The sequence below is a fragment of the Pristiophorus japonicus genome, chromosome 6 (genome assembly GCF_044704955.1).
Source record: "Pristiophorus japonicus isolate sPriJap1 chromosome 6, sPriJap1.hap1, whole genome shotgun sequence".
NCBI lineage: Eukaryota > Metazoa > Chordata > Chondrichthyes > Pristiophoridae > Pristiophorus > Pristiophorus japonicus.
This window is the reverse complement of record NC_091982.1, coordinates 41,986,342-42,013,027: the sequence shown is the minus strand read 5'-3', so window position 1 is coordinate 42,013,027 and position 26,686 is coordinate 41,986,342. Positions and strand designations below refer to the sequence as shown.

The 26,686-nt window shown below is 45.0% G+C and overlaps 1 protein-coding gene across 5 annotated transcripts in view; it reads right to left on the bottom strand.

The window, feature by feature from the left end:
* Positions 1 to 11,092: 11,092 nt before the first annotated feature.
* col4a6 (collagen, type IV, alpha 6) overlaps positions 11,093 to 26,686 on the bottom strand; it is a 575,180-nt gene continuing 559,586 nt past the window's right edge. For all 5 annotated transcript variants that reach the window (XM_070882795.1, XM_070882794.1, XM_070882796.1 and 2 more), the window contains 5 exons: positions 21,404 to 21,550; positions 19,451 to 19,567; positions 16,743 to 16,934; positions 15,510 to 15,796; positions 11,093 to 14,436 (listed from right to left, as the gene is read on the bottom strand). In XM_070882795.1, coding sequence (XP_070738896.1) covers positions 14,176 to 14,436; positions 15,510 to 15,796; positions 16,743 to 16,934; positions 19,451 to 19,567; positions 21,404 to 21,550 — 1,004 coding nt within the window. In that variant the 3' untranslated portion in view covers positions 11,093 to 14,175. The remainder of the gene's footprint in view (positions 14,437 to 15,509; positions 15,797 to 16,742; positions 16,935 to 19,450; positions 19,568 to 21,403; positions 21,551 to 26,686) is intronic.

Sequence of the window (26,686 nt, the reverse complement as noted above, 5' to 3'; positions counted from 1 at the left end):
TTAGATTGTGTCCCCTGGTTCTGGACTTCCCCAACATCGGGAATATTCTTCCCGCATCTAACCTGTCCAGTCCCGTCAGAATCTTGTAAGTTTCTATGAGACAGATAGGAAGGAAAAGGAGGCGGGGTAACGTTACTGGTTAAAGAGGAGATTAACGCAATAGTAAGGAAGGACATTAGCATGGATGATGTGGAATCTATATGAGTAGAGCTGCGAAACACCAAAGGGCAGAAAACGGTCGTGGGAAATGTGTACAGACCACCAAACAGTAGTAGGGAGGTTGGGGATGGCATCAAACAGGAAATTAGGGACGCGTGCAAGAAGGGTACAGCAGTTACCATGGGCGACTTTAATCTATATATTGATTGGGCTAACCAAAGTGGTAGCAATGCTGTGGAGGAGGATTTCCTGGAGTGTATAGATGGTTTTCTAGACCAATATGTCAAGGAACCAACTAGAGAGCAGGACATCCTAGACTGGATCTTGTGTAACGAGAGAGGATTAATTAGCAATCTGATCGTGCGGGGCCCTTTGGGGAAGAGTGATCATAATATGGTAGAATTCTTCATTAAAATGGAGAGTGACACAGTTAATTCAGAGACTAGGGTCCTGAACTTAAAGAAAGGAAACTTTGACGGTATGAGACGTGAATTGGCTAGGATAGACTGGAGATTGATACTTAAAGGGTTGACGGTGGATAGGCAATGGCAGACATTTAAAGATCACATGGATGAACTACAACAATAGTACATCTCTGTGTGGCGTAAGAATAAAAAAGGGAAGGTGGCTCAACCATGGCTAACAAGGGAAATTCCAGAAAGTGTTAAATCCAAGGGATACACATTGGCCAGAAAAAGCAGCAAACCCGAGGACCAGGAAAAATTTAGAATTCAGCAGAGGAGGACAAAGGGTTTAATTAGGAGGGGGAAATAGAGTATGAGAGTAAGCTTGCAGGGAACATAAAAATTGACTGCAAAAGCTTCTATAGATATGTGAAGAGAAAAAGATTAGTGAAGACTAATGTTGGTCCCTTGCAGTCAGAATCAGGTGGATTCATAATGGGGAACAAGGAAATGGCAGACCAATTGAACAAATACTTTGGTCCTGTCTTCACTAAGGAAGACACGAATAACCTCCCGAAAATACTAGGGCACCGAGGGTCTAGTGAGAAGGCGGAACTGAGGGAAATCCTTATTGGCAGGAAATGGTGTTAGGGAAATTGAAGGGACTGAAGGCTGATAAATCCCGAGGGCCTGATCGATCCCAGAGTACTTAAGGAAGTGGCCCTAGAAATAGTAAATGCATTGGTGGTCATTTTCCAACATTCCATGGACTCTGGATCAGTTCCTATGGATTGGAGGGTAGCTAATGTAACCCCACTTTTTAAAAAAGGAGAGAGAAAACAAGGAATTATAGACTGGTTAGCCTGACATCGCTGATGTGGAAAATGCTGGAATCAATTATTAAAGATGTAATAGCAGCGCATTTGGAAAGCAGTGACAGGATCGGTCCAAGCATGGATTTATGAAAGGGAAATCATGTTTGACAAATCTTCTAGAGTTTTTTGAGGATGTAACTAGTAGAGTGGACAAGGGAGAACCAGTGCATGTGTATTTGGACTTTCAAAAGGCTTTTGACAAGTTCCCACACAAGAGATTAGTGTGCAAAATTAAGACACATCGTATTGGGGGTAACGTTTTGAAGTGGATAGCGAACTAGTTGGCAGACAGGAAGCAAAGAGTGGGAATAAACAGGTCCTTTTCAGAATGGCAGGCAGTGACTAGTGGGGTGCCGCAGGGTTCAATGCTGGGACCCCAGCTATTTACAATATACATTAATGGTTTAGACGAAGGAATTGAATGTAATATCTCCAAGTTTGCAGATGACATTAAGCTGGGTGGCAGTGTGAGCTGTGAGGAGGATGCTAGGCGGCTGCAGGGGGACTTGGACAGGTTAGGTGAATGGGCAAATGCATGGCAGATGCAGTAAAATGTGGATAAGTGTGAGGTTATCCGCTTTGATGGCAAAAACAGGAAGGCTGATTATTATCTGAATGGTGACAGATTACTAAAAGGGGTGTAACGAGACCTGGGTGTCATGGTACATCAGCCATTGAAATCCCATTTAGATACAGGTTGCTAAAGCTCAGAGACTAGTAAGCTGCATAGTTGTACCTGGAGTTAACCAGCACAGAGCACTCTGTATGCTTCCTACTCATTGAGGTAGGGCATTGGCTTGCAGCGATCTTAAGTGCCAAATAGAAATAATCTCAACTCTCCGTGATGGGTCTACCCCTCCAGATTTGATCAATAGGGGATTTGAGTATAGGAGCAGGGAGGTCTTACTGCAGTTGTACAGGGCTTTGATGAGGCCTCACCTGGAATATTGTGTTTAGTTTTGGTCTCCTAATCTGAGGAAAGACGTTCTTGCTATTGTGGAAGTGCAGCGAAGATTCACCAGACTAATTCCCGGGATGGCTGGACTGACATATGAGGAGAGACTGCACCAACTGGGCCTTTATACACTGGCGTTTAGAAGGATGAGAGGGGGTCTCATAGAAACATATAAGATTCTGATGGGACTGCACAGGTTAGATGCGGGAAGAATGTTCCCGATGTTGGAGAAGTCCAGAACCAGGGGACATAGTCTTAGGATAAGGGGTAAGCCATTTAGGACTGAGATGAGGAGAAACTTCTTCACTCAGAGTTGTTAACCTGTGGAATTTCCTACCGCAGAGAGTTGTTGATGCCATTGGATATATTCAAGAGAGTTAGATATGGCTCTTACGGCTAAAGGTATAAAGGGGTATGGTGAGAAAGCAGGAAAAGGGTACTGAGGGAATGATCAGCCATGATCTTATTGAATGGTGGTGCAGGCTCGAAGGGCCGAATGGCCTACTCCTGCACCTATTTTCTATGTTTCTATGAAAATAGGCGTGCGGGTACATCAGGCAGTAACGAAAGCTAATGGCATGCTGGCCTTCATGGCGAGGGGATTTGAGTATCGGAGCAGGGAGGTCTTACTGCCACTGTACAGGGCCTTGGTGAGACCACACCTTGAGTATTATGTGCAGTTTTGGTCTCCTAATCTGAGTAAGGACGTGCTTGCTATTGAGAGAGTGCAGCGAAGGTTCACCAGACTGATTCGCGGGATGGCAGGACTGACATATGAAGAAAGGCTGGATCGACTCAGCTTATATTCACTGGAATTTAGAAGAATGAGAGGAGATCCCATAGAAACGTATAACATTCTGATGGGACTGGACAGGTTAGATGCAGGAAGAATGTTCCGATGTTGGGGAAGTCTAGAACCAGGGGACACAGTCTAAGGATAAGGAGTAAGCCATATAGGACCGAGATGAGGAGAAACTTCTTCACTCAGAGAATTGTGAACCTGTGGAATTCTCTACCACAGAAAGTTCGTTAGATATATTCAAAAGGGATTTAGATGTGGCCCATATGGCTAAAGGGATCAAGGGGTATGGAGAGAAAGCAGGAATGGGGTACTGAAGTTGCATGATCAGCTATGATCATATTGAATGATGGTGCAGGCTCGAAGGGCCGAATGGCCTACTCCTGCACCTATTTTCTATGTTTCACACAGAAATGCTTGGTGTAATGGCAAGCCTGCCAGAGAGCCTCCTGTCCGTGTCAAGGAGTATGGAGGAGTCCGACACCAACATTGCACGGGATTTTGCACAGAGCCTGGAGCCCAGGATTCTCAACATTCTCTGGGCAAAGAAGTTTCTTCTGAATTCCCTATTTGATTTCTTGGTGACTATCTTATATTGATGGCCTCGAGTTTTGCTCTTCCCCACAAGTGGAAACACTCTCTTTCTGTCTACTCTATCAAACCTTTCATAATTTGAAAGATCTCTATTGGGTCACCCCTCAGCCTTCTCTTTTGAAGAGAAAAGAGACCCAGCCTGTTCATCCTTCCCTGATAGGTATAACCTCGCATTTCTGGGATCATCCTTATATATCTTTTTTGCACCCTCTCCAGTGCCTCTATATCCTTTTTAATTATATGGCGACCAGAATTGTACACAGTACTCCAAGTGTGGTCTATCCGCGGTTCGATACATGTTTAGCGTAACTTCCCTACTTTTCAATTCTATCCTCTAGTGCTTGGTTTGCAATGTTAGGGCCTTATTAACCTGTATCACTACTTTTAGTAATTTGTGTTTTTGTACTTCGAAACCCCTTTTGCTCTTCTACACCATTTAGATTCTTATTTTACAAGTAATATGTGATCTTATTTTTGTTATCAAAATGTAATATCTCACATTTATCTGTGTTGAAATTCTTTGACCAATTATATGCCCATTCTGCAAGTTTATTAATGTCTTCTTGTAATTTGTTGCAGTCCTCCTCAGTATTGACTATCCTCTACCCTCCTCCCCCCCCAAAAAAAATTATGTTTTGATTCCAAAGTCGAAGTTGTTGATATAAATTGTGACCAACATTGGTCCCAGCACTGATCGTTGTGGGACCCCAATTTCCACCTTCTGCCACTCTGAATAGCTATCCTCCACCCTGTCTTGAAGCCAGCTATCCATTCTGCTACTTGTCCCCTGACTCTGCATTCTCTGATATTATTCATTAGTCCATTATGTGGTACCTTATCGAAGGTCTTTTGGAAATCTAGATAAATTACATCTACTGCATTACCCTTGTCTACTCTCTTTGTTACCTCTTCAAAGAATTCAATGAGGTTGGTCAAGCAAGACTTCCATTATTTTTCCTACCACCAATGTTAAGCTAACTGCTCTATAGTTCCCTGGCCATGTTTTATCTCCCTTCTTAAATATAGGTATTGTTTTAGCTATCCGCCAGTCCTCTGGCACTACATCTTTTTCTAATAAATGATTAAATATGTATAATAGTGATTCTGCTATCTCTTCCCTAGATTATTTTAAAATTCATGGATTTAATCTGTCCAGACCAGGGGGTTTATCCTTTGAGTTTGATTTGTTTATTTACTATTTCTCTTCTTTTTATGGAAGTGACTGCCAATATCTGACCCTCTTGAAAAGTAAAGCATTAAAGGCTATGATGGGTCACCGACCTGAAACATTAACTCTCTTTGTCTCTCCGCAGATGCTGCCTGACTCACTGAGATTTCCAGCATTTTCCATTTTTATTTCAGATTCCAGCATCCGCAGTATTTTGCTTTTGTTCTAGGTCTTTAAATCTTGTCTCCTGTTCTTAAAAATTCTTATGTGCTACTACTGGTAATAAAAAATCAACTAAAACGTGAAGGTGATAACATGTTTATTCTCCAGTATTAGTACATTGGTTAGATTCTTCAAACCTAATACAGTCAGTAGATTTTTCAGTTATCTCCACACAATTGTTTTCAGAGTAAAACAGGATGAATATTTTAAAGAATTACATAGAACACGAAATTTACCTCAGGTTAACACACTGTTTGATTGTATCTTCTAACAAAGCCCACCAACTACACCTGCTCTGCAGCAATGGAAGGATGCAGAGGAAGAATGAAGCCAATGGAGCAGAGAATTGGACAGGGTGTAAAGAGGCTATTTGCTATCGTCCATTTGGCACTACAGCAGAGGGCTAACTTTTTTAGTCATGCCTTCTCTTTTTTGAGACTTTTATTTTCGAAACTCTGCTGTTGGTTTCAATTTAGGGATGACACTTTGACAAGATACGCTATGGCAGACAGGATGTCCTGAATTGCATGATGCAGTATTCCGACTATGATCCCCTACATAAAGAGTTCTGAATCTCAACTTATGCCATCGAATGACAGTACTGAGAAAGAGCCAGACACTTCCCTTCAGAGAAGGAAAAATCAAAGGGCTAACCACTGAAAGGAAACAGCTGCCCAGCTGTCCTCTTGCCCATAGAATGGTACACAGCATAAAGAGAAGAATAATTACTTATTGGGATGTTGCTAAAATGGGAAATCATGCCCATTCTTAGTACAATAATAACACCACCAGGAGCCTAGATTTAGGTCCAGGACATACACAGTAGCATTTGGTTCACTAAGTATTAGTTTCAATTAATTCAGCCTTGCAAAAACAGCAGAGTTTAATAGTTATCTGCTTAATAATACTGCAACTGTAAGAAAATAACCCCATTAACGGTATACATTTCAGAAAATACAACACATCTGGCAGAATGAAGCATTCAAATGAGAGACACAGAAGCAGATTCTACATTCAGCATAGAGACTAGTTACTTTGAAGGGGGTTACTGTTTGCTTCAAAGTAAAGGTATTGTATGTTCCACAAATCACTATGGGGAGTGATCATCAAACTCGCATGGGTGCAAGTCGCCATAGCAGAAGCAAATATGCCAGTACAATGACCTATTCTTCCCCATCTACCTTACCAATCTGTTCAAATTAGCCCTAGTGCTGTGCATGTGGGCACAGCACAGGTAAAACCTCATTAAAATATGCATTCAAGGATCTCTGTATATCATTTATTGCTCATTTTCGCTAAAAATTCTGTACCATTCCTTTAGAAGAACAACAATTGGGATTTCAAGCCAAAAAAAACCAACCATTTAGTGGACAAAACTATTCTGGTTATAAGGAATCTGCATTAGTGAGATTCAATAGTACGGTACAAAATAAAGCAATCTCTCTTCTCTCTGTGAAATTCTCAATTCCATTTAGTTAAAAAAATGTTTGACCCTTCAGCAAAAATTTACATATATAATAAAATTATTTAGCAGTAAATTTGAGTTAATTGAAGATTGAAACCTTTTGGGTTGTTGAGTCAGCTCTGGCTACAAGTAAAAAAAACTTGCGACAAACTAAGTACAGTTTTCTGGAATAAAGGGATACGGCTGGGTTCTAAGATCACCTCTCATTCAATCGTACACTTCCCCAAAGTGTAACGGAGCGATTTCACGCGTCCTAAACAGGGACAGTGTGGCAACATTATCAGCAGAGAGCATTGCATTGAAGGTAAAGAAAGACTTGAATTTATATAGCGCCTTTCACGATGACCAGATGTCTCAAAGTGTTTTACAGCCAATGATGTACTTTTGTAGTGTAGTCACTGTTGTAATGTGGGAAACGTGGCAGCCAATTTGCGCACAGCAAGCTCCCACAAACAGCAATGTGATAATGACCAGATAATCTGTTTTTGTTATGTTGATAACATAAGAACATAAGAATTAGGAACAGGAGTAGGCCATCTAGCCCTTCGAGCCTACTCCGCCATTCAACAAGATCATGGCTGATCTGGCCGTGGACTCAGCTCCACTTACCCGCCCGCTCCCCATAACCCTTAATTCCCTTATTGGTTACAAATCTATCTATCTGTGATTTGAATACATTCAATGAGCTAGCCTCAACTGCTTCCCTGGGCAGAGAATTCCACAGATTCACAACCCTCTGAGAGAAGAAATTCCTTCTCAACTCGGTTTTAAATTGGCTCCCCCGTATTTTGAGGCTGTGCCCCCTAGTTCTAGTCTCCCCGACCAGTGGAAACAACCTCTCTGCCTCTACCTTGTCTATCCCTTTCATTATTTTAAATGTTTCTATAAGATCACCCCTCATCCTTCTGAACTCCAACGAGTAAAGACCCTGTCTACTCAATTAGATAGAGGGGTAAATATTGGCCAGGACACCGGGAATAACTCCCCTGCTCTTCTTCAAAATAGTGCCATGGGATCTTTTACATCCACCTGAGAGAACAGACGGGGCCTCGGTTTAACGTCTCATCCGAAAGTTACTTATAACCTACTGGATTGTTGCACCCACTTGTTCTTTTTTGAAGTTTGCGATCAGGAATTTTGCTGACGTGCCGGGAAAGGCACTTTTTTCTAAAACTACGGGCACCCCTTGTCAACAGCACTCTTAGCTATAGTACAGATAAAATGCAGAACAAGTCTTCCTCTATTCTAATCCAACATGAACTCCTGAAGACTGTTCCTGTCCCAGTTCCCTGTTAAATATCAGCTATGCTTGTGTCCACTGAGTAAGATTGACAGTTTAGTGCCAAATGATGGGTAGTTATGTGCTGTGACTGCCCCACTGATTTCTCATAGACCACCTATAGCCTCATGGAGACAGAGAGAGAAAGAGAGAGAGAGAGAATAAATCTTAATCACTATCCATTGTTATCAACTATAAAACTGCAGTAATGAAAGTAACATTATTTTGCCTACATAAGACTGAAATCTGGCCACTTTTTAAAGTACAGTATTTGGGGTTTCATTCTGCCATCCCACGGCCCCAACAAGGGATAGGTACATGAAGGGTACATGAGTTGGAGTCAGAGGTACAACACTGTAGCCCCGATTCTCCAATCCATACACCCCGAGTGCACTTTTCTCCAATAGGAGCGAGGATTGAAGGATTTGCCCTGTAATGTTTAACCTGGATTTAACATGAAGGCAAAGGTACATTAGAAGGAACAGAGAATGAACTTTTGGATTATTAGCAACCGTACAAAATTAATAACCTGCTCAAAATGAGGAGCAATGCTGCCTCTCTCTATAAATTCAATATGTTGCCCGTCACTGAGTCCACGGTATCATCCTTCCCTGTAATGTTTTTGAAGCATTTTAAAGACCTAATCCAAGTCACATAGAATGATACAGCACAGGAGGCCATTCGGCCCATCGTGCCTGTGCCAGCTCTCTGGTTGCGCTATCCAATTAATCCCATTCCTTGCTCTACACCATAGCCCTGGAAATGTTTTCCCTTCAAGTATTTATGCAATTCTCTTTTGAATGTTACTATTGACTCTGCTTCTTCCACCCTTTCAGGCAAGTGGTTTGAAGTGGTTAAAAGTTCTGAAAACAATAAGGGGGTGAAATTGCCCCCTTTTGTAGCCCCATTAGCGCCTCCGGAGGGGAGGGCACAAGACAGTTTTTGCCCAGGGGAGGGGAGCGCTACCGCCTCCTGGGAAATTGCCCGGGAGGTTATAGAGGCATTGCTATGGCAGCTGTGCGCCCCACGGTTAGCGCCCCGGACCACCACGCAACCGTCGATGACTTAATTGCCGTGTGTGGCGACCCCTCACCGCCCCAATCCCTTAACACCCAGCCAGCTTCGCGGGTCGTGAAGCTGGCGGCCAACCGCTCTCGGGGCAGTGATTAAAGGGGAGGGTGCCTCTCAGGTCGGCTTAACCATGGCGGCCCAAGTGTGCCCTGGCCGCCATCGTGCAGCCCGCACTCCGTCATGGGTTCCGGGCTGCTGGTCCACTCGCACGCTGCACTGGTGGCCCAGTGGTGCGCAGCAGCCCTTTTTAATCGAAGGGGAGGGGCGTTGAAGTGCATTAGCGCTACGCGGAGAATCCGCATGGCGCTGAACCTTTCGCCCCAATAGTGTCCCGGGAATCCGTCCCCAAAGGAAGTGGAGCGCAGGAGATAGCGCTCCGTTTCCTTTGAGGGTTGGTAAGTCTAATTCAGCGGCGGGGGCCAAACCTCTGTGCTGGGCGCTAAAAGTCCCGGCCCTGGAAGGTTACCGCCCCCAATTGGGGCAGGGGGCAATATCACCCCGTAAGGCTCCATTTGCATCATAGTTCCCAATGCAGCAATGGTGTCAATGAGGTACAATAATATTTACAGCAAGACAAACTATCTTAAGAGCTAGTTTTCCTCATGTAACCAAAGGACTCGTGGATGTTGCAGGTTGGTATTCTGTCTGCCTGTAAAGGTCGATAGTTTGGTTTGTACATAGACAATTTTGATGAGGCACTCAGAGGAGCAATAATCAAGGACTGTGGAACTACGTTGGATCTTGCTCCCAGCAAGATCACAATACAAGTGTAGATGAGGGCTGCAGAGAGCCCACCTCAGCTCCATTGAAAAGAAAACTTATATCTCCATTACATCATCTAACTGTATCTCAAATGAATCTAAGGTTTCTTCCTACACTACCCTACGAGAAAGATTATTCCAAGTTTTGATCATTTTTTGTGCAAAGAAGTCATCTGTCCTAAATTGTCCATTTTCCAGTTTTAGCCAATGCCTCCTTGGCTTACCTTGGAATCATGCTCCATGGCCACCTCATCTATACCACACTAGAATAGCATCCACCCAGCTCTAATCAGTGCTGAACTTTCTGACTGGGTTTGGGCAACCACGACCAGGAAGAAGACCCACCATCCTTCAGCTTTCTGGCAGTTGGTTGGATACCTCAGCTGAGCAGGTCCTTTCCAGACCAAGAAGTTAGGTTTCCAGCAAGCTGCTTTTCCATTGGCAAAATGACGACCACCTCCATGCATGTAGAAGATAGTCAAATCAATTTCCTTTGTCAGGCTTTCCATTCAAATTTGTCCTCCGTAAAAAAACAGTACAGGTTAAATGCAGCATTTCCGTGCTCCCAGTGGTGAAGCATGCTCGAAGGGAGCAAAGTTCTGAGGAAGTAATTCACCCACGTTCTCTTGGAGCACAGAGTCCTGCTGAGAGTGGGGATCACTGGTGATTCCACTTGAAACACACAAGAGAACACCACATGATATCCCCAATTTAGTATTCTGTATTTATTTATCTTACAAGGTTATAGAGCCTTTTGCTCAAATCAATCTTTAACTTCTTGGTGAATTTTTATGCTCATCACGGTGAGGGATGTTACACGGTGAGGGATAGAATGTACAGCACAGAAACAGGCTATGTTGACCAAACAGCTCACACCGGTGTTTATTTCTAGGAAATGGAACACTTCCTAGCGCATCTAGTACCCCCAGCTTCCCATACTCTGTCCCAAAAAGATGCCTTAATTCCAACCTTAGAAATGGACTTTATAATCCAGCAAGTTATCATTTCCAGTTCCCCTTGGTGTAGAATTGCCAATTAGTGCCAAATCTGGGGCAATTTTGCACTTTGGGCCCACATCCTCATCTTATGCAAGTCTCTACAGTCAGCAAATAGAGGCGATTATACAAGACATGAGTTTATTTGTTTAGTTTTAATTGGCAGTTTATATCTCTGCAATGTCACTGGCCAAGGAAAAGCAATGCTGCCTTGTTAACAATTAACATCTGGCCATTTGTTTTAGCAATTATAAATTGAATTAATACAGCTTGAGAGTCTTTTAATACATTTAAATTAAAAATTTCAGTAGTACCAAATACCCTTTAAAAATATAAACCTGATAGTATTAATCCTGTATATATATATATATATATATAGTATTAATCCTGTATATAGTATAATCCTGTATATATATATATATTTATAACAGGCAACAATAAAAAAAGTTGAAATTTGGAATTGTTTACTTGTTTAAAACACGAGAGATCAGTTTCAGACACAATGACCAGAGTACAATTAAGAGCAATTCATCTGAATTGTGAAATGTACATTGTTCCCTAACCATCTATAGATGGCAGGGCTGATGTTGGGGAGGGGGCATTTGTCTCACTGAGTGAAGCATTCAGGGATTCACATGCTGGATCGAAGAATGACCATCTGAACCCCTGATTTCCTTTCATAAGAAAACTAGGTTGAAGGTTCTTGCAGTGCAGTGAAACAATATAAAACAGCACCACTGGGAATACAAACACTTGTGGCATTTTAAAACTATGTTGTTTTTCTTTTATACTACTGGTTTTGAAGTGGTCTAGGCACACAATTTTCCAATGTGCTCTTGTGTCATGTGAGTACTTGGAAAATCTACCCTCAGAACTTAAGCCATGATCCAAATCCTTGCCAGGCCTCTAATTATGTTCTCTGTTGGGTTTTGAACATGGCAAAAGATTGTAACCCTAACGTAGTTGGGCTTGCTACCCAATTCAAAAATACGTTGTTGATGAAGGTCCTTAAGTGTGAGTGGTGGCTTCTTAGCCTCATTGTCTTTTCTGTCCCTGACACAGCCCTCTCACCTATTCTTGATTATAAACAAAACCCTTGACTGTAGTACAAAAGGTTACCTCTGAAAGAAAAGCACTATGTACCAGCTTCAGTGCTCAGTAAAAAGTCACCATGGTGACCTGTGGCTTCTTTGGTTTGTAAATACTTAGCAATGGAGGAGCGGACACTGTCTCGTCAAATCGATATCACGTGAAGCACGGGAGTCATTCATCACTGTACTGCATGCTAAAGACTGACATTAAATCATTGTAGTTTAGTAGTTTACAGTTGTGACAAAAATGAATCAAGCTGACGTCACATGCAACCGACAGAGTGATAGCTTCTCAACACAGTGACATCACTGTGTCACATTTATAAAATCAAAGAAATGTCTAGCAACTACATTTCAGGGTGTGACAGGGTCCCTTTCATTTGATCCGACCAATATACCAAGTTCTTTTCAAACCCCTCTTCTAAGATCGACTTATCTCCGTAAACAACCTTCTGCGGGCAAAGGGGAGACAAAATCCTCCGTACCAATTGGCATGTATTTATTGACTGGCTCTATTCTATAATGAACGCAAGGATGCATGTGCACGGTATTTTCATTCACTGTTACTTTATCATTTATTAAATGCTGAAATGTGCACAATGCACCATGTTTGCCGCGCTTGACAGGGGTTTTACATCATTGTGTTATCCAATAATTGACATTGAATCCAACAACTGAATGTGCCAAAACGGATCAGTCCATACCAAAACCAGTAAGAAAATGTTCAACTTCTTGTGGTAGGTGAGGGTGGGGCAGGCACAATCTGGAATAAAGGATTCTGTGCTAACATGAAATGATGACTGAAAGACTTCACCGTGTTAGCCATGGAGTTGCTATAGGTGACACATCTGGTCTTTAACCAATGCAGTCAGTTTCCAGGACAGCTGAGTATTCATTTCTAGCCTCCTCACCTGACAGTGAAAAGAGGCTGGAAACAAAAGCAGGAGAAGGTCCAGTGAGCAAATATGAACGATATCTCAGTGCAGAATTGCGTGTGTCTATCATCTCTCAGTAACTGTATCTATATGGTAGGAGGAAGATAGAAAGTAGGGCAACAATTGCACTTTCTGAGGTAGCCGTGAGCTTTAAAAAGAGCACCGTAGTGATGAGTAAACATCAACATTCTTAGTTTCCTGCAATTCCTTCTCCCTCCCTTTTCTGTTGTGACATGAACTAAGAAGTGCATGTGATAGCTTAAAACCTAGTCGCACATATGTTGGCCATTGTGGGAACCTGCCACCCTTATTTTTGGTGGGCCTGCGCAGATCAACTTGAAAGCCATCTTGTTAGATTCGGCATGTAAGTTAAAAAACAATAGTTTTTGTCTTTGTGAGAATTGCAAAAAAAGTTACTATTTCAGGAGAGTAAATTGTAGGGAGTTTGTTTTTTTTTTGGGTGGGGCGGCTGTGGAGGAGGGACTCATCCTTTAAAATTAAAGTTCACAAACTAATGTATTTACAGTATATATAAAAGCCTTCGAAACACAGAGCGGTTTATCTTCAATAGATAAGAACAACATGTAAATACATTGTATTGTTTGGCATCTTTCATTCAGCATCCTAATCCCCTTGCTCCCGTGTGGGAGCTTTGTGATGCAGCTTAGAGGAGGTGAACTGCATCTCAAGTCCATTGAATTTTAATGGCAAAGAGGAAAATGCTTTTGTGTCATGCCAACTTGGAGAGGGGAGCTATGTGTGATCATGCCAGGTATCACATAGAGGAACATCAGCATTCTGATCAGTTGGAGGGAAAAAAGTAACAAGGTAATTAGCGGAGATGCTGTAAAAAAAAACCTTTCACCTCCAATCCCGATTTTATAAAATGCTTGTGACAGAGCTGGGATTTTATTGGGGGCAAGGGTAGCATGCAGTGCGGCACAGCCCATCAGAAGTACCCGAGAAGCTTGAACCAGACTTGGCTTTACATGGACATCCTGCACAGTTACAGTCAAACTGAATGCTACATTCAGCCTCATACACAGTATTGCTCACTGCATTCAGGCATAGCATTGGCCTGATCAGTGCTAAAGGGGGCTACTAAAAATGCACTTGAATAGAATGGACCAGACCAGACAGACCAGACCCAATAAATGTTGGCGCTGGCTGATCCCATATTGGATTGCTCGTGTGGAAGCTCGGTAGGCTAACAGAATGGGGGCTTTGTGCAACAGTAGGAATCAAGTCGCACCATTAATTTTTTATACAATCCGTTTTTAGAAACCATCTCTTCCTAATATACAATGTTCGTGAAGCCGGCTGGCGATTGATCGGAAAGGCCCGCTGCACCTGCCGGCTGAGTAAGAGTTACGTCAGCAGGAAGATCCAGGCTAGCCGTCCGCTACAAGTACTTCACGCAGACTTGGCAGCGGCTAACCCGCGTCCGTAGTTGACCCGCTTTCAGTGTCTCCGAGGGCAGGGCCTCCACGAACTGCCGGCTCGCCTCCACGATGGTCAGCCAGAAGCTGTACTTGTTGGCAAAGTAGTGGCATGTGCCGCGGGCACCGTTGCATTCGATGAAGGGTGTGGCGCGGAAGTCCTCCAGGCAGGAGCCCGGCGACACCAGTGACTGGCCCCCACCTTCAGCGCCAGCAGCTGTGTGCTGGGAAGAAAAATAATTCAAATGAATGGTGTTAAAGTTTATTGCGACTAACACGGTTTATCTTAACAATTATTGCCGCTTCTAAATCAGATTGATGGCGTTTTAACAATATCCACTCATTATTATAACTACTTGAACCCGTTCCTTCCCCACAACTGTGAAAGCCCTTTTCTCCCCCACATTTTTCTTCCTCCGATACCCTTAGAGACCCAAAGTTTGGTGTCACTCAACTTCTACTTCTGATTTATCTTATCTTCTCCACTACTCTTTTCAAGCGTGGCAGTGTCTGTACTTTGACCCTTCGCTCTTTGTTTCAACTGAAACAAAAGTTAAAACAAATAAAGAGGCGCAGACAAGGATGGGACAAGGAAAGTGACATTCTGAGGTGGTTTCTGAATGATATTCTTGGGCTCTGCTGTTGGCACGGTGGGTACGCACTGCCAGGCGTGGTATTGCACCAGAGTCCCAGGTTCGATCCTCAGTCCGTGCAAGTTAGCTGATGTCAGCTAGGGCGGAAGATGCAGTATTACAGCACCTCTGGACTAGAGGGGGAGGAAATCAGCCAAAAATCCCAGTCCTGACCTTTATCCAGGGACCCTTACTGAAATGTGTGTGCACGGACAACAGGTCAGGACAGAGCGGAGTTTGGCTGTGATACCACCCAAGGTGGAACAGCCTGTTGACACTCGCTGCATGGCCTGATGCTTTGGCATTTGCATTGTGCATCATAAGGTGCCCGGTGACTTGGGAAGAGGGAGAAAACTGATGGAAAAATCCTGCAAAATAAATAAAGTAACTGGAAATTACCAATCCAGGGTATAAATGATTGTATGAGGCCAGCAGCTGTCTTTTCATAGCTGAGCCCCTGAAATCCTCTGCTCTGTCCTGCTCAGCAGAGCTGGGAGAGGACCTTACCCTCCGGTGAGCTGTCTCCCGGCTGTCCCTGCCACCACCACCTGCTGCTGCTAACTCGTGCTAACTCCAACCATGTGCAAGCCCCTCTCGCAACCTGTCTAACCCACGCGGAGAGCCAACTCCAAAGGCAATTTCGACCGGAAGAAGTTTGCACTAACCATGAGGAAGGAGTAGCCTATCCAGAGACTTCGCCAACCATCGGGGCACTGTGGAATGGTTACGTCCTGGCTGTGCACGGCAATGGCCTGAGACGGCACCTCACAGACTGAGCAGCGGCTGATGTACTCTCGTATCTGCAGGTTGGAAACGGGCATCATGGGGATGGGGGCAGTGGTAGAAAGCCAATAGGACTTGTCATTCCTGTTTGCGTAGTGGCATACCTCGTCAACGTTACAGTACAGGAAGGGCATAGTGGTGAAGCGAGGCAAGCACGAGCCAGCCATTCCTGTAGAAGAGGCAAGACAAGAGTTTTTAAAAACACGTACATACCTTTACCAAACTCCAAGAGTATGTCACATGGTCACTGGTCCAATTCTATATTCACCAGCTTTGTTTCACATAAAGCATGTGCCTCGCCATCAATGATTAACTTTTAAAATGTCATCTTTCCCCTGATACACGCAGGCCCCGTTTCTTCCATTTAAGGTATTGACTCATGCAGGGGGCACTCCACGGGCACCAGCTGGCATCTGGTACCTTGCCCAGAAAACCAATCTTCACACGCATGCTTGGCGACAGACTGTATGGCTATAGAAGGCCAAATGCTAGTCTGTCTTCACCAGAGGTGCGCATACACTCTTCAGTTTGAGACCAGGACTGGAAACCCTTGTTGCTTTTCAGAGTCCAGCAGTGCAGCGGTCAACTGTCGCACCTTAATGTTACTCTAGCTGAGAGCAGCCATCGCCCAACATTGACCCCAGGGATCTTCCTGGTCTATGGGGCTTAGCTCCACAGCGAGCCCTTAATTTGTCCCTTGAGCCACCAAGCGAGCTCCCACCTTTTCCTTTAAGGATGGATCCCACCACAAGCCCACTCATTTAAAAATCAACAGGTTAAAAATAATCTGGATTATTACTTTTAACATTGACATAATTTTCTGTCATTGCTATTGATCTTTAATTTCTTGTTTGCATGAACAATGCGTGTTGATGGCTGCCTGGAGGGAATGGTTCATTCGCGGTACTGAGCTGCAGACTATGAGGGAACTGTATTCAAATACGTTGAGGTGCATCCACAGCACTGTGGGTTACCGGTGATACGCTTGGACGTTAATTGCAGCTTCCTCACACTGCCTCTTTAAGCTTGCGCATTTTGTGTCATGAAGTTGATGTGATCTTAGTGCAGGATTATGCTGTTTTTTTGGCGGAGCGGGGGGGGACCTGTGCACTCACCCAGATCTTGGTTGTGCGCCTTTTCTTGTCCCTCCACAAACAGCAAGCTGTATCCGTCCCACAATCTGTTCATCCCGAGTGGGCAGGGCGGCACATTATCTGACTGACTGTGCTTCACCAGTGTGTAGCCCACATTCACACTGCGAGCGGACATTCCTGGCAGCCCTGCCGAACCCGGCTTCCCAGGGTAACCTGGCAAAAGAAGAATTAATGAGGAGAAAGTGGCCTGAGGCTCTTCAGTTGCCAAAGTACTGGAAACCCATTTTCTTGCTTGTTGTTTTCTAGTGCATGTTATCTGGTTATAGCTGTGCTTTTGGCAATTATTGAATTTTTTAAAAGTTAATGAGTATTTAGGACTCAAATGCACACTGGAAATAGATTTCATGCAGCCTCTCATTGACTGTGTCAGCTGTGGCTCAGTGGGTAGCACTCTCGCCTCCGCGTCAGAAGGTCATGGGTTTAAGCCCCACTTTAGGGACTTGAGCGCATAACCTAAGCTGGCAATTCAGTAGAGCAATGTCGGAGGTGGATAAAGGGGAACCAGTGGATGTGGTGTATTTGGACTTCCAGAAGGCATTTGACATGGTGCCACATAAAAGGTTACTGCACAAGATAAAAGTTCTCAGGGTTGGGGTAATACATTAGCATGGAGATGATTGGCTAACTAACAGAGAACAGAGAGTCGGGATAAATGGTTCATTCTCTGATTAGCAACCAGTAACCAGTGGGGTGCCGCAGGGATCAGTGCTTGGACTCCAACTATTTACAACCTACATTAACGACTTGGAAGAAGGGACTGAGTGTAACGGAGCCAAGTTTGTTGATGATACAAAAATGGGAGGAAAAGCAATGTGTGAGGAGGACACAAAAAATCTGCAAAGGGGCATAGACAGGTTAAGTGAGTGGGCAAAAATTTGGCAGATGGAGTATAATGTTGGAAAGTGTGAGGTCATGCACTTTGGCAGAAAAAAATCAAAGAGCAAGTTATTATTTAAATGGAGAAAGATTGCAAAGTGCCGCAGTACAGCGGGACCTGGGGTTACTTGTGCATGAAACGAAAAAGGATAGTATGCAGGTACAACAAGTGATCAGGAAGGCCAATGGTATCTTGGCCTTTATTGCAAAGGGAATGGAGTATAAAAGCAGGAAAATCTTGCTACAGCTATATTGGCAAGGCCACACCTGGAATACTGCATGCAGTTTTGGTTTCCATATTTACAAAAGGATATACTTGCTTTAGACACAGTTCAGAGAAGGTTCACTAGATTGATTCTGGGGATGAGGGGGTTGATTTATGAAGAAAGGTTGAGTAGGTTGGGCCTCTACTCATTGGAATTCAGAAGAATGAGAGGTGATCTTATTGAAACATATAAGATTATGAGGGGGCTTGACCAGTTGGATGCAGAGAGGATGTTTCCACTGATGGGGGAGACTAGAACTAGAGGGCATGATCTTAGAATATGGGGACGCCCATTTAAAACAGAGATGAGGAGAAATTTCTTCTCTCAGAAGGTTGTAAATCTGTGGAATTCGCTGCCTCAGAGAGCTGTGGAAGCTGAGACATTGAATAAATTTAAGACAGAAATAGACAGTTTCCTGAACAAGAAGGGGTTATGGGGAGCGGGCAGGGAAGTGGAGCTGAGTCCATGATCAGATCAGCCATGATTTTATTGAATGGAGGAGCAGGCTCGAGGGGCCATATGGCCTACTCCTGTTCCTAATTCTTATATTCTTATGTTCTTATGTGTCTTTCGCATGTTATGTTAAACTGAGGCCCTGTCTGCCCTCTCAGGTGGATACAAAATATCCCATGAAATGATTTGAACTGTCCTAGGCAATAGTTATGGCAGGTGCAGTGAAGTGATGTCCTTTGGAAGTAAGAATGAGGAAAGGCAATTTAAACTAAATGGTACAATTAAAAATGGGTGCAGGAACAGAGAGACCTGGGGGTTCACATGTACAAATCTTTGAATTTGCCAGGACAAGTTGATAAGGCTGATAAAAAAGCATATGGTCTAATAGAATTTATAAATAGAGTGATAGTGTACAAAAGCAAGGAATTTATGCTAAACCTTTATAAATGACTGGTTAAGCCCCAGCTAGAGTATTGTGTCCAATTCTGGGCACCAACAACACAAAGTGTATTTATATAGCATCTTTAACTCGTGACATTTTCCACGGCACTTTACAGGAGCTTATCAAACCAAATTTGACACTGAGCCACATAAGGAGATATCAGGTGACCAAAAGCTTGGTCAAAGAAATCGATTTTAAGTAGCATCTTAAAGGGGAAGAAAGAGGTCGAGAGATTTAGGGAGAGAATTCCAGAGCTTAGGACCTAGGCAGCCACCAATGGTGGAGCGATGAAAATCGGGGATGATCAAGAGGCCAGAATTGGAGAAGTGCAGAGATCTCGGAGGGTTGTAGGGCTACAGCAGGTTACAGAGATAGGGAGGGGTGAGGCCATTTTTACACAATGATCATTTTCCACATTTGTGGCAAGATATTCAGACAGCTCAAGCACAAAGAAACTCATAATAAATATATGATGACAAAGACAAAGAGAAATTTTATAATTGCTATTCTTCATCCTTAATACTATTCAAATTAAACTATTGGGTTTGAATATTAAAGGAGTCAAAACCAGCAGAATGGTATTATTTTAAGTATGGATGCCTGGTTTTAAATTGTTTGCGTATTCCGCTTACCTTCTAATCCAGGTGGTCCAGGATATCCGTTTGGGCCTGGATCTCCCAGAGAACCGAGAGGGCCAGGAAAACCATTTGGTCCCACTCTACCTGGGCTTCCTGGCTGACCTTTGATGCCTGCATTACAAAGAAACAGAGAGAAAGGAAACTTACCATCCACACAACTCCAGCGATGCTCACGTTTAATTCTCAAAGGGAGTCTGCACGCAGCATTGAAGTGCAATCGAAGCAGAGCTACTTTGAGGTATCGCGTGGGAACACTACGTCAAGACTTCCTTTGAGAATCACGGGTATGGCAACACTGCAAATCACAACTGGAACACGAGCACACCAACGTTCAGTGTCTTGGAGGATGGTGGTATATAAGGAGCAGTACCCTAGCAGAGTGACAAGTTCTCATCACAGTACAGGAGAAAATTAGAATAATGTACCTTAAACTATTTACTTTTAGAATATCTGCATTCTACCAAGCTACACATGATGTAATAGCAATATAACTTCAATCATTACTTTCTCAGTCACTAACATGCATAATTCGAAAACAGAATCTGCTTGTACTGAAACAATCCTAATTCCCTTGCAGATTCCCATTAGTAAAATGACACTACCCAGTATGAAACTGAGACATACAGAAGGAGGCAATTGGTTAAAGTAGCCTCAAAATGTCACTATTTGCTTTAAACATAGTGGGGTGAAAATTGCCCCTTTTTATAGCCCCGTTAATGCCTCCAGGGGCGCTAACGGGGCGCAAGACAGTTTTCGTCCGGGGAAGCAGGGCGCTACTGCCTCCCGAGAAATTCTCCGGGAGTTTGTGGAGGCGCTGCCATCGATGTATACGATGTGTGCGGCGACCCCTCACTGCGTGCGCTGACACCTTAACGCCCCACAGGAGAAATTTCCCTGCGGGTCACGAAGCTGGCCGACATCCGCTCTCGGGGCGCTCCTTAAAGGGGAGCCAGTGCCTCGGGCTAGCATCTTTTCTTATCTGCCGATTCTCGGGTCGGTTCAATGATCCTAATGGAAGCCATCAGAGGCCTTGCAGAGGGGGGAAGGGGCGTTGAAGCACGTTAGCGCTACGTGGAGCTTCCTTCAGCTTCCCAGTTGCACCCCAATTACTGCCCCAAAAGCAAATGGAGCGCGTGAGATTGTGCTCTGCTTCCTTTGAGGGGTGTAAAGGCAATCCCACGGTGGGGCTGGGACTTTTGCGCCGGGTGCACAATGTCCTGGCCCACTAAGATTACCACCTCTAATCGGAGCGCAGGACAAGTTCGGCCCCGAGATGTTTTGATTCTTTTCATGTTTGATGAATGTATTCTTTTGGCAGATCAGAAAGCACAGTACCAGCCCTGTGAAATCCCATGTACATATGCCTTGGAATTACTGTAGGGTTAATAAGGTAAACGTCTCTGCTCCACATACACCATCCTAAAAAAAATTCCTTGTCCCTGCATTCTCACTGTGTCTCTCATTCTAATTCTTTCTTTGCCAGGATCTGACAATGGTGGAACTCCTTGGGGTAAATTGTTCTTCAACACATGGCCTGTGATCTAGCAGTGCGGATTGTCCGCCCGTTATAGAAACTGCCCAATTTTTATCCCATTGATTTTAATGGGATAGAAAACCAGTCGGCTCGTTAACAGGCAGGTGATTCACTCTGCCACTGCCCATGCAGCGAAGACAGATATATATCCACATTCCTCCCTCAGCTTTCCCTTCTTTCTACAATCTAAAAGGATTTTAAAGCCCACGTCTGGGGGCAAAGGTGGGGGGGGGGGTGTCACCTAACTACAACTTCTACATTTATTTCGCCTTCTCTCCTACCTTTTTGTTGTTGACTCTAGTTCTTTCCGCACTATGGCCCTTGGCCATTCGTTTAATCTAAAAACAACTTGACTGACAGCAAAAAGTAACTAATGTAATGACACTTACAACACGCCTGGCAGTCAAACGTACCTGAAAATCCTGAAGAACCGTGGCTACCTCGGTCTCCCGGAGGACCTGACTCTCCTATGTTTCCTGGTAGGCCTGAAGCGCCTCGGATTGGGGGCAAGTCTTCGATATCTGTTGGCTGTCCTGGGAAGCCTGAATTTCCTGGAAAGCCTGCATGAGACACAGCAATACATAGGTTATATACTGTGTAAAGAAACCGAATGACTGGATATATGCTGATAACAAATGCTCTAAAATCATAGGCAGTCCCTCGGGATCGAGGAAGACTTGCTTCCACTCTTAGCATGAGTTCTTAGGTGGCTGTACAGTCCAATACGAAAACCACAGTTTCTGTCACAGGTGGGACAGATATTCGTTGAGGGAAAGGGTGGGTGGGGAGTCTGGTTTGCCGCACGCTCCTTCCGCTGACTGTGCTTGATTTCTGCACTCTCTCAGCATTGAGACTCGAGGTGCTCAGCGCCCTCCCGAATGCACTTCCTCCATTTAGGGCGGTCTATGGCCAAGGACTCCCAGATGTCAGTGGGGATGTCGCACTTTATCAGGGAGGCTTTGAGGGTGTCCTTGTAACGTTTCCTCTGCCCGCCTTTGGCTCGTTTGCCGTGGAGAGAGTGCTGAGTAGAGCGCTTGCTTTGAGAGTCTTGTGTCTGGCATGCGAACTATGTGGCCTGCCCAGCGGAGCTGGTCAAGTGTGGTCAGTGCTTCAATGGTGGGGATGTTGGCCTGGACGAGGACGCTAATGTTTGTACGTCTGTCCTCCCAGGGGATTTGCAGGATCTTGCAGAGACATTGTTGGTGGTATTTCTCCAGCGACTTGAGGTGTCTACTGTACATGGTCCACGTCTCTGAGCCATACAGGAGGGCGGGTCTTACTACGGCCCTGTAGACCATGAGCTTGGTGACAGTTTTGAGGGACTGATCTTCAAACACTCTTTTCTTCAGGTGGCCGAAGGCTGCACTGGCGCGCTGGAGGCGGTGTTGGATCTCATCATCAATGCCTGTTCTTGTTGATAGGAGGCTCCCGAGATAGGGGAAGTGGTCCACGTTGTCCAGGGCCACGCCTAAAAGCAGACCATGGTCAGATCATAAGAAATGGGAGCAGGAATAGGCCATAGGGCCCCTTGAGACTGCTCTGCCAATCAATAAGACCATGGCTGATCATCGACCTCAACTCCACTTTCCCGCCCGATCTCCATATCCCTTGATTCCCTTAGTGCCCAAGAACCTACCGATCTCAGTCTTGAATATATTCAACGACTGAGCATCCACAGCCCAGTAGGGTAGAGAATTCCAAAGATTCACAATCCTCTCAGTGAAGAAATTTCTCCTCATCTCAGTCTTAAATGGCCAAATTCTTATCCTAAGACTATGACCCCTAGTTCTAGACTCTCCAGCCAGGGGAAACAGCTTCTAAGCATGTACCCTGTCAAGCCCTCAATTAAGAATTTTATATGTTTCAGTGACACCACCTCTCATTCTTCTAAATTTCAGAGAATATAGACCCATTCTACTCAATCTCTCAAATTCAAAGAGTTGAGCGATTTTTAGCTAAACATGATGGGGCTGAAATTACCTTCCGATCGAAAGGGGGCACACTGACAGTTTTTAAAGATTTTTCTCCACCGCAATTCATGGGGTGGAGAGCGGAGCGAAATTGAGATCTTTAAAATGTTTTTTTCTTGTCCGGGGCGGAAGTTGGCGTGGAGCAGGGTGGACGTCGGTATGTGTCATCAGCGTGGCGCGGATGTCCTGCGCCGTGCTGACGGGTAGCAACGTTCTTCAGTTAAAGGCAAGGGCTGCTGTGACCTCTGCAGCCATGTCAGTGGCATCCACTGGGCCATCAGGGAGGGTTTCGGCCGGGCCAGCGGTCCGGCACCCAAGTCTGCCTGTTTGCGGCTCGGCCGAACCCGTGGCCGCCATTGTCGGGCCGACTGCGGAGTCGGCCGATAATTAAAATATAATGGCGGCTGCGGCAGTGTGCCCTCCCCTTTAAGGGCGGACGTGCCACCCAGCCACAGGCAGCTTCCTGCAGGGAAAAGCTGTCGGGGGCACTGAGCGGCGGCCGATCCACTCCCACGGGGCAATTTCCCTCGCGGGGCAGAAAGGGGGTTGCTGCCGGTCGATATGGGGTCGAAGGGGCGGGAACACCGGCAAGGTAGTAATGTCCACCGCCCCCGCCGACCGAGCTGTGAGTGTTTTCCGCGCCGTCACCGCCACTTTGAGGTGGTAATGGCTCTTTACAAAAAAAGGGGGAATTTTGGCCCCAGTATTACTACCTGAAATTTAATAGGATTTATGTATTTAAAAAAAAATCTTAATCTGATGGAAGTATAAGGGGTTGGTTTACAAATTCTCACTACCAGTTTGCTGACCTTCACCTATTGGGAGTATAAAACAGGTGTACACTCACATGATTTCCCCCTCCTTTCATTGGTCTGTGGTGAGTTAACCGATCTCAGCCAGGGTGATAGCAGGGCAATTCACTGAGTTTTACTGTCCTTGATCTACAGAAGCAAGCTCCTGTTTGAGGATCTCCAACTGGAAGTGCAGACAAATGCACTTCTCTGTGATTTCCCTTACTCCACCCTCAGTTGAGTGTCCTGTTGCTGCTCACTGTATAGGCTCACGGATGAAGAATGGGCACTTAGGATAAAGATTTTGCAAAGAAGCCATCGCCCATAGAACAGTTCCCAGGATGAATATGTATAATCAGCAAAGGGGGAGTACAAAATATTGGATTCCGCGTGACATTCTTTTGGGTTGAGTATCACCGGTCACTCCTGTAAGCAGTTCTAACGCTGCTTTAGGGTTGCCAACGCTGGTTCAATGAACTCCTGGAGGTTTCATCACATAACCTCCTGCCTGCTACTGCCCCACCCCCAAGCTCCCGCCATTGGTCATCCTTCGAGCGGACCACCTTCCTTCGCTGATTGGAAATCGAAAAGACTCTTCATTACCTGATCGGATGGTTCATGAATGTCAGTAAAGCAGCCTTTTTTACCATCTCCAATATTTTTATAAGCAATAAAACAGAAGTGTTCAAAAAAAATGAAAAAACACACACAATTTTTTCCAACGCCCCTACGATTGTTCTCCTGGTCGCTCGCAGCAATGTCCTGGAGTTGCCAGGACAATCCAGACTGTACATTTATTGACTGATATCTAGCAAAATTATAGCGTGACCCAGAGATCACAACATAAAAACCTTTTGGATATTGTAGTGTATGGAGAAAGAGTCAAACTGAAAACTGTAAGCTCAAAGTAAAGTGTGACCGTAGTCTTTTATTGCAGGTCTCCAGAGTGCCTCTCCAACCTGTGAAACCTTCTTAAATACCTGTGCTCCCAAGGGATTATGGGATCCCTTGGGACACCGGGGAATGAGCCCTCTGGTGGCTATATAGAGTAGATACAAGTCCACATATATAACAACATTCCCCCCCAAAGTCAATAGGGTAACTATTTACAATTTGAGTCGATCTGGGGTCCTTCTTGCCCTGGTTGATCGTCTCGGTGTGAAAGCTGGTGTTGTTGAATCATTTGTTGGGCCCTCGCTGGGCTGCTGTGCAGCTGGCCTTGCTGGGCTGCCTGGTGTGTTGCGCCTTGCAGGGCTGCTGTGGATGATGGGTTCTGCTTCGCGGTCAACCATGGTGTCGGTTGCTACTGGTGTGTGTGTTGGGGGATCAAAAAAGGTAGGGTCCAAGGTGGGTTGCTCAGGGCAGTCCGTGAATCTGAGTTTGATTTGGTCCAAGTGTTTCCGGTGAATGAGTCCATTTGAAAGTTTGACCTGAAACACCCTGCTCCCGTCTTTGGCCACAACAGTGCCGGGAAGCCACTTAGGACTTGTCCATAATTTAATACAAATACAGGATCATTGACTTCAATCTCGCCTGATGCATTTGCGCTATCATGGTATGCACTTTGTTGAAGTGCCTGCTCTCTACCTGTTCATTTGGATCAAGGTGAACTAACGAGAGCCTTGTCTTAAGTGCTCGTTTCATGAGCAATTCAGCAGGTGGGATCCCAGTGAGTGAATGGGGTTTCGTGCAGTAGCGAAGCAGGACTCGGGATAGGCAAGTCTGCAGTGAGCCTTCAGTTACTCTCTTCAAGCCTTGCTTAATGGTTTGTACTGCTCTCTCTGCCTGACCATTGGATGCTGGTGTAAATGGGGCAGATATGTCATGTTTGATCCGTCATGGGTCATGAATTCTTTGAACTCAGCACTGGTAAAACATGGCCCGTTGTCACTCAACAGAACATCGGGTAAGTCGTGAGTGGCAAATATAGCCCGCAGGTTTTCAGTAGTGGCAGCGGATGTGTTAGCCGACATTATCTCACATTCAATCCACTTGGAGTATGCGTCTACAACCACAAGGAACATTTTACCCAAGAATGGGCCTGCATAGTCGACGTGTACCCGAGACCACAGTTTGGAGGGCCAAGACCATAGTGGCGCCTCCCTGGGTACATTGCTTAACTGTGGGCATGTATTACATCTGTGAACGCAGGACTCTAAGTCTGCATCGATACCGGGCCACCACACGTGGGATCTGGCTATCGCTTTCATCATTACGATGCCTGGGTGGGTACTATGGAGGTCATTGATGAAGGCCCTTCTTGGGGACCACTACTCGATTGCTCCACAGAAAGCAGTCTGCCTGTGTAGATATTTCATCTTTGCGCCGCTGGAACGGCTTTATCTCTTCCTGCATTTCCACTGGGACACTGGACCAGCTCCTGTGAAGCACACAGCTTTTGACTAGAGATAATAAGGGGTCCTGGCTTGTCCAGGTTTTGATCCGCCGGGCAGTGACGGGTGATTACTCACACTCAAATGCTTCCATAACCATGGCTAGATCTGCGGGCTGCGCCATTTTCACCCCGGTGGTGGGCAATGGCAGCCTACTGAGAGCATCGGCGCAGTTTTCTGTGCCTGGCCTGTGGCGGATGGTGTAGTTGTATGCGGACAACGTGAGCGCCCATCTCTGGATGCGGGCCGATGTGTTGGTATTTACCTCTTTACTCTCTGAAAAGAGGGATATAAGTGGCTTATGGTCAGTTTCCAATTCGAATTTTAGCCCAAACAGGCATTGATGCATTTTCTTTACCCCATAGACACACGCTAACGCTTCTTTTTCAATCATGCTGTAGGCTTTCTAGTCCTTAAACAGACTCCTCGTTGGCAGTTTCCCGAAATCATCAGCTTGTTGCAATACACACCCGACGCCATATGATGACACATCACATGTTAGTACCAAACGCTTACATGGATCATACAACACAAGCAATTTG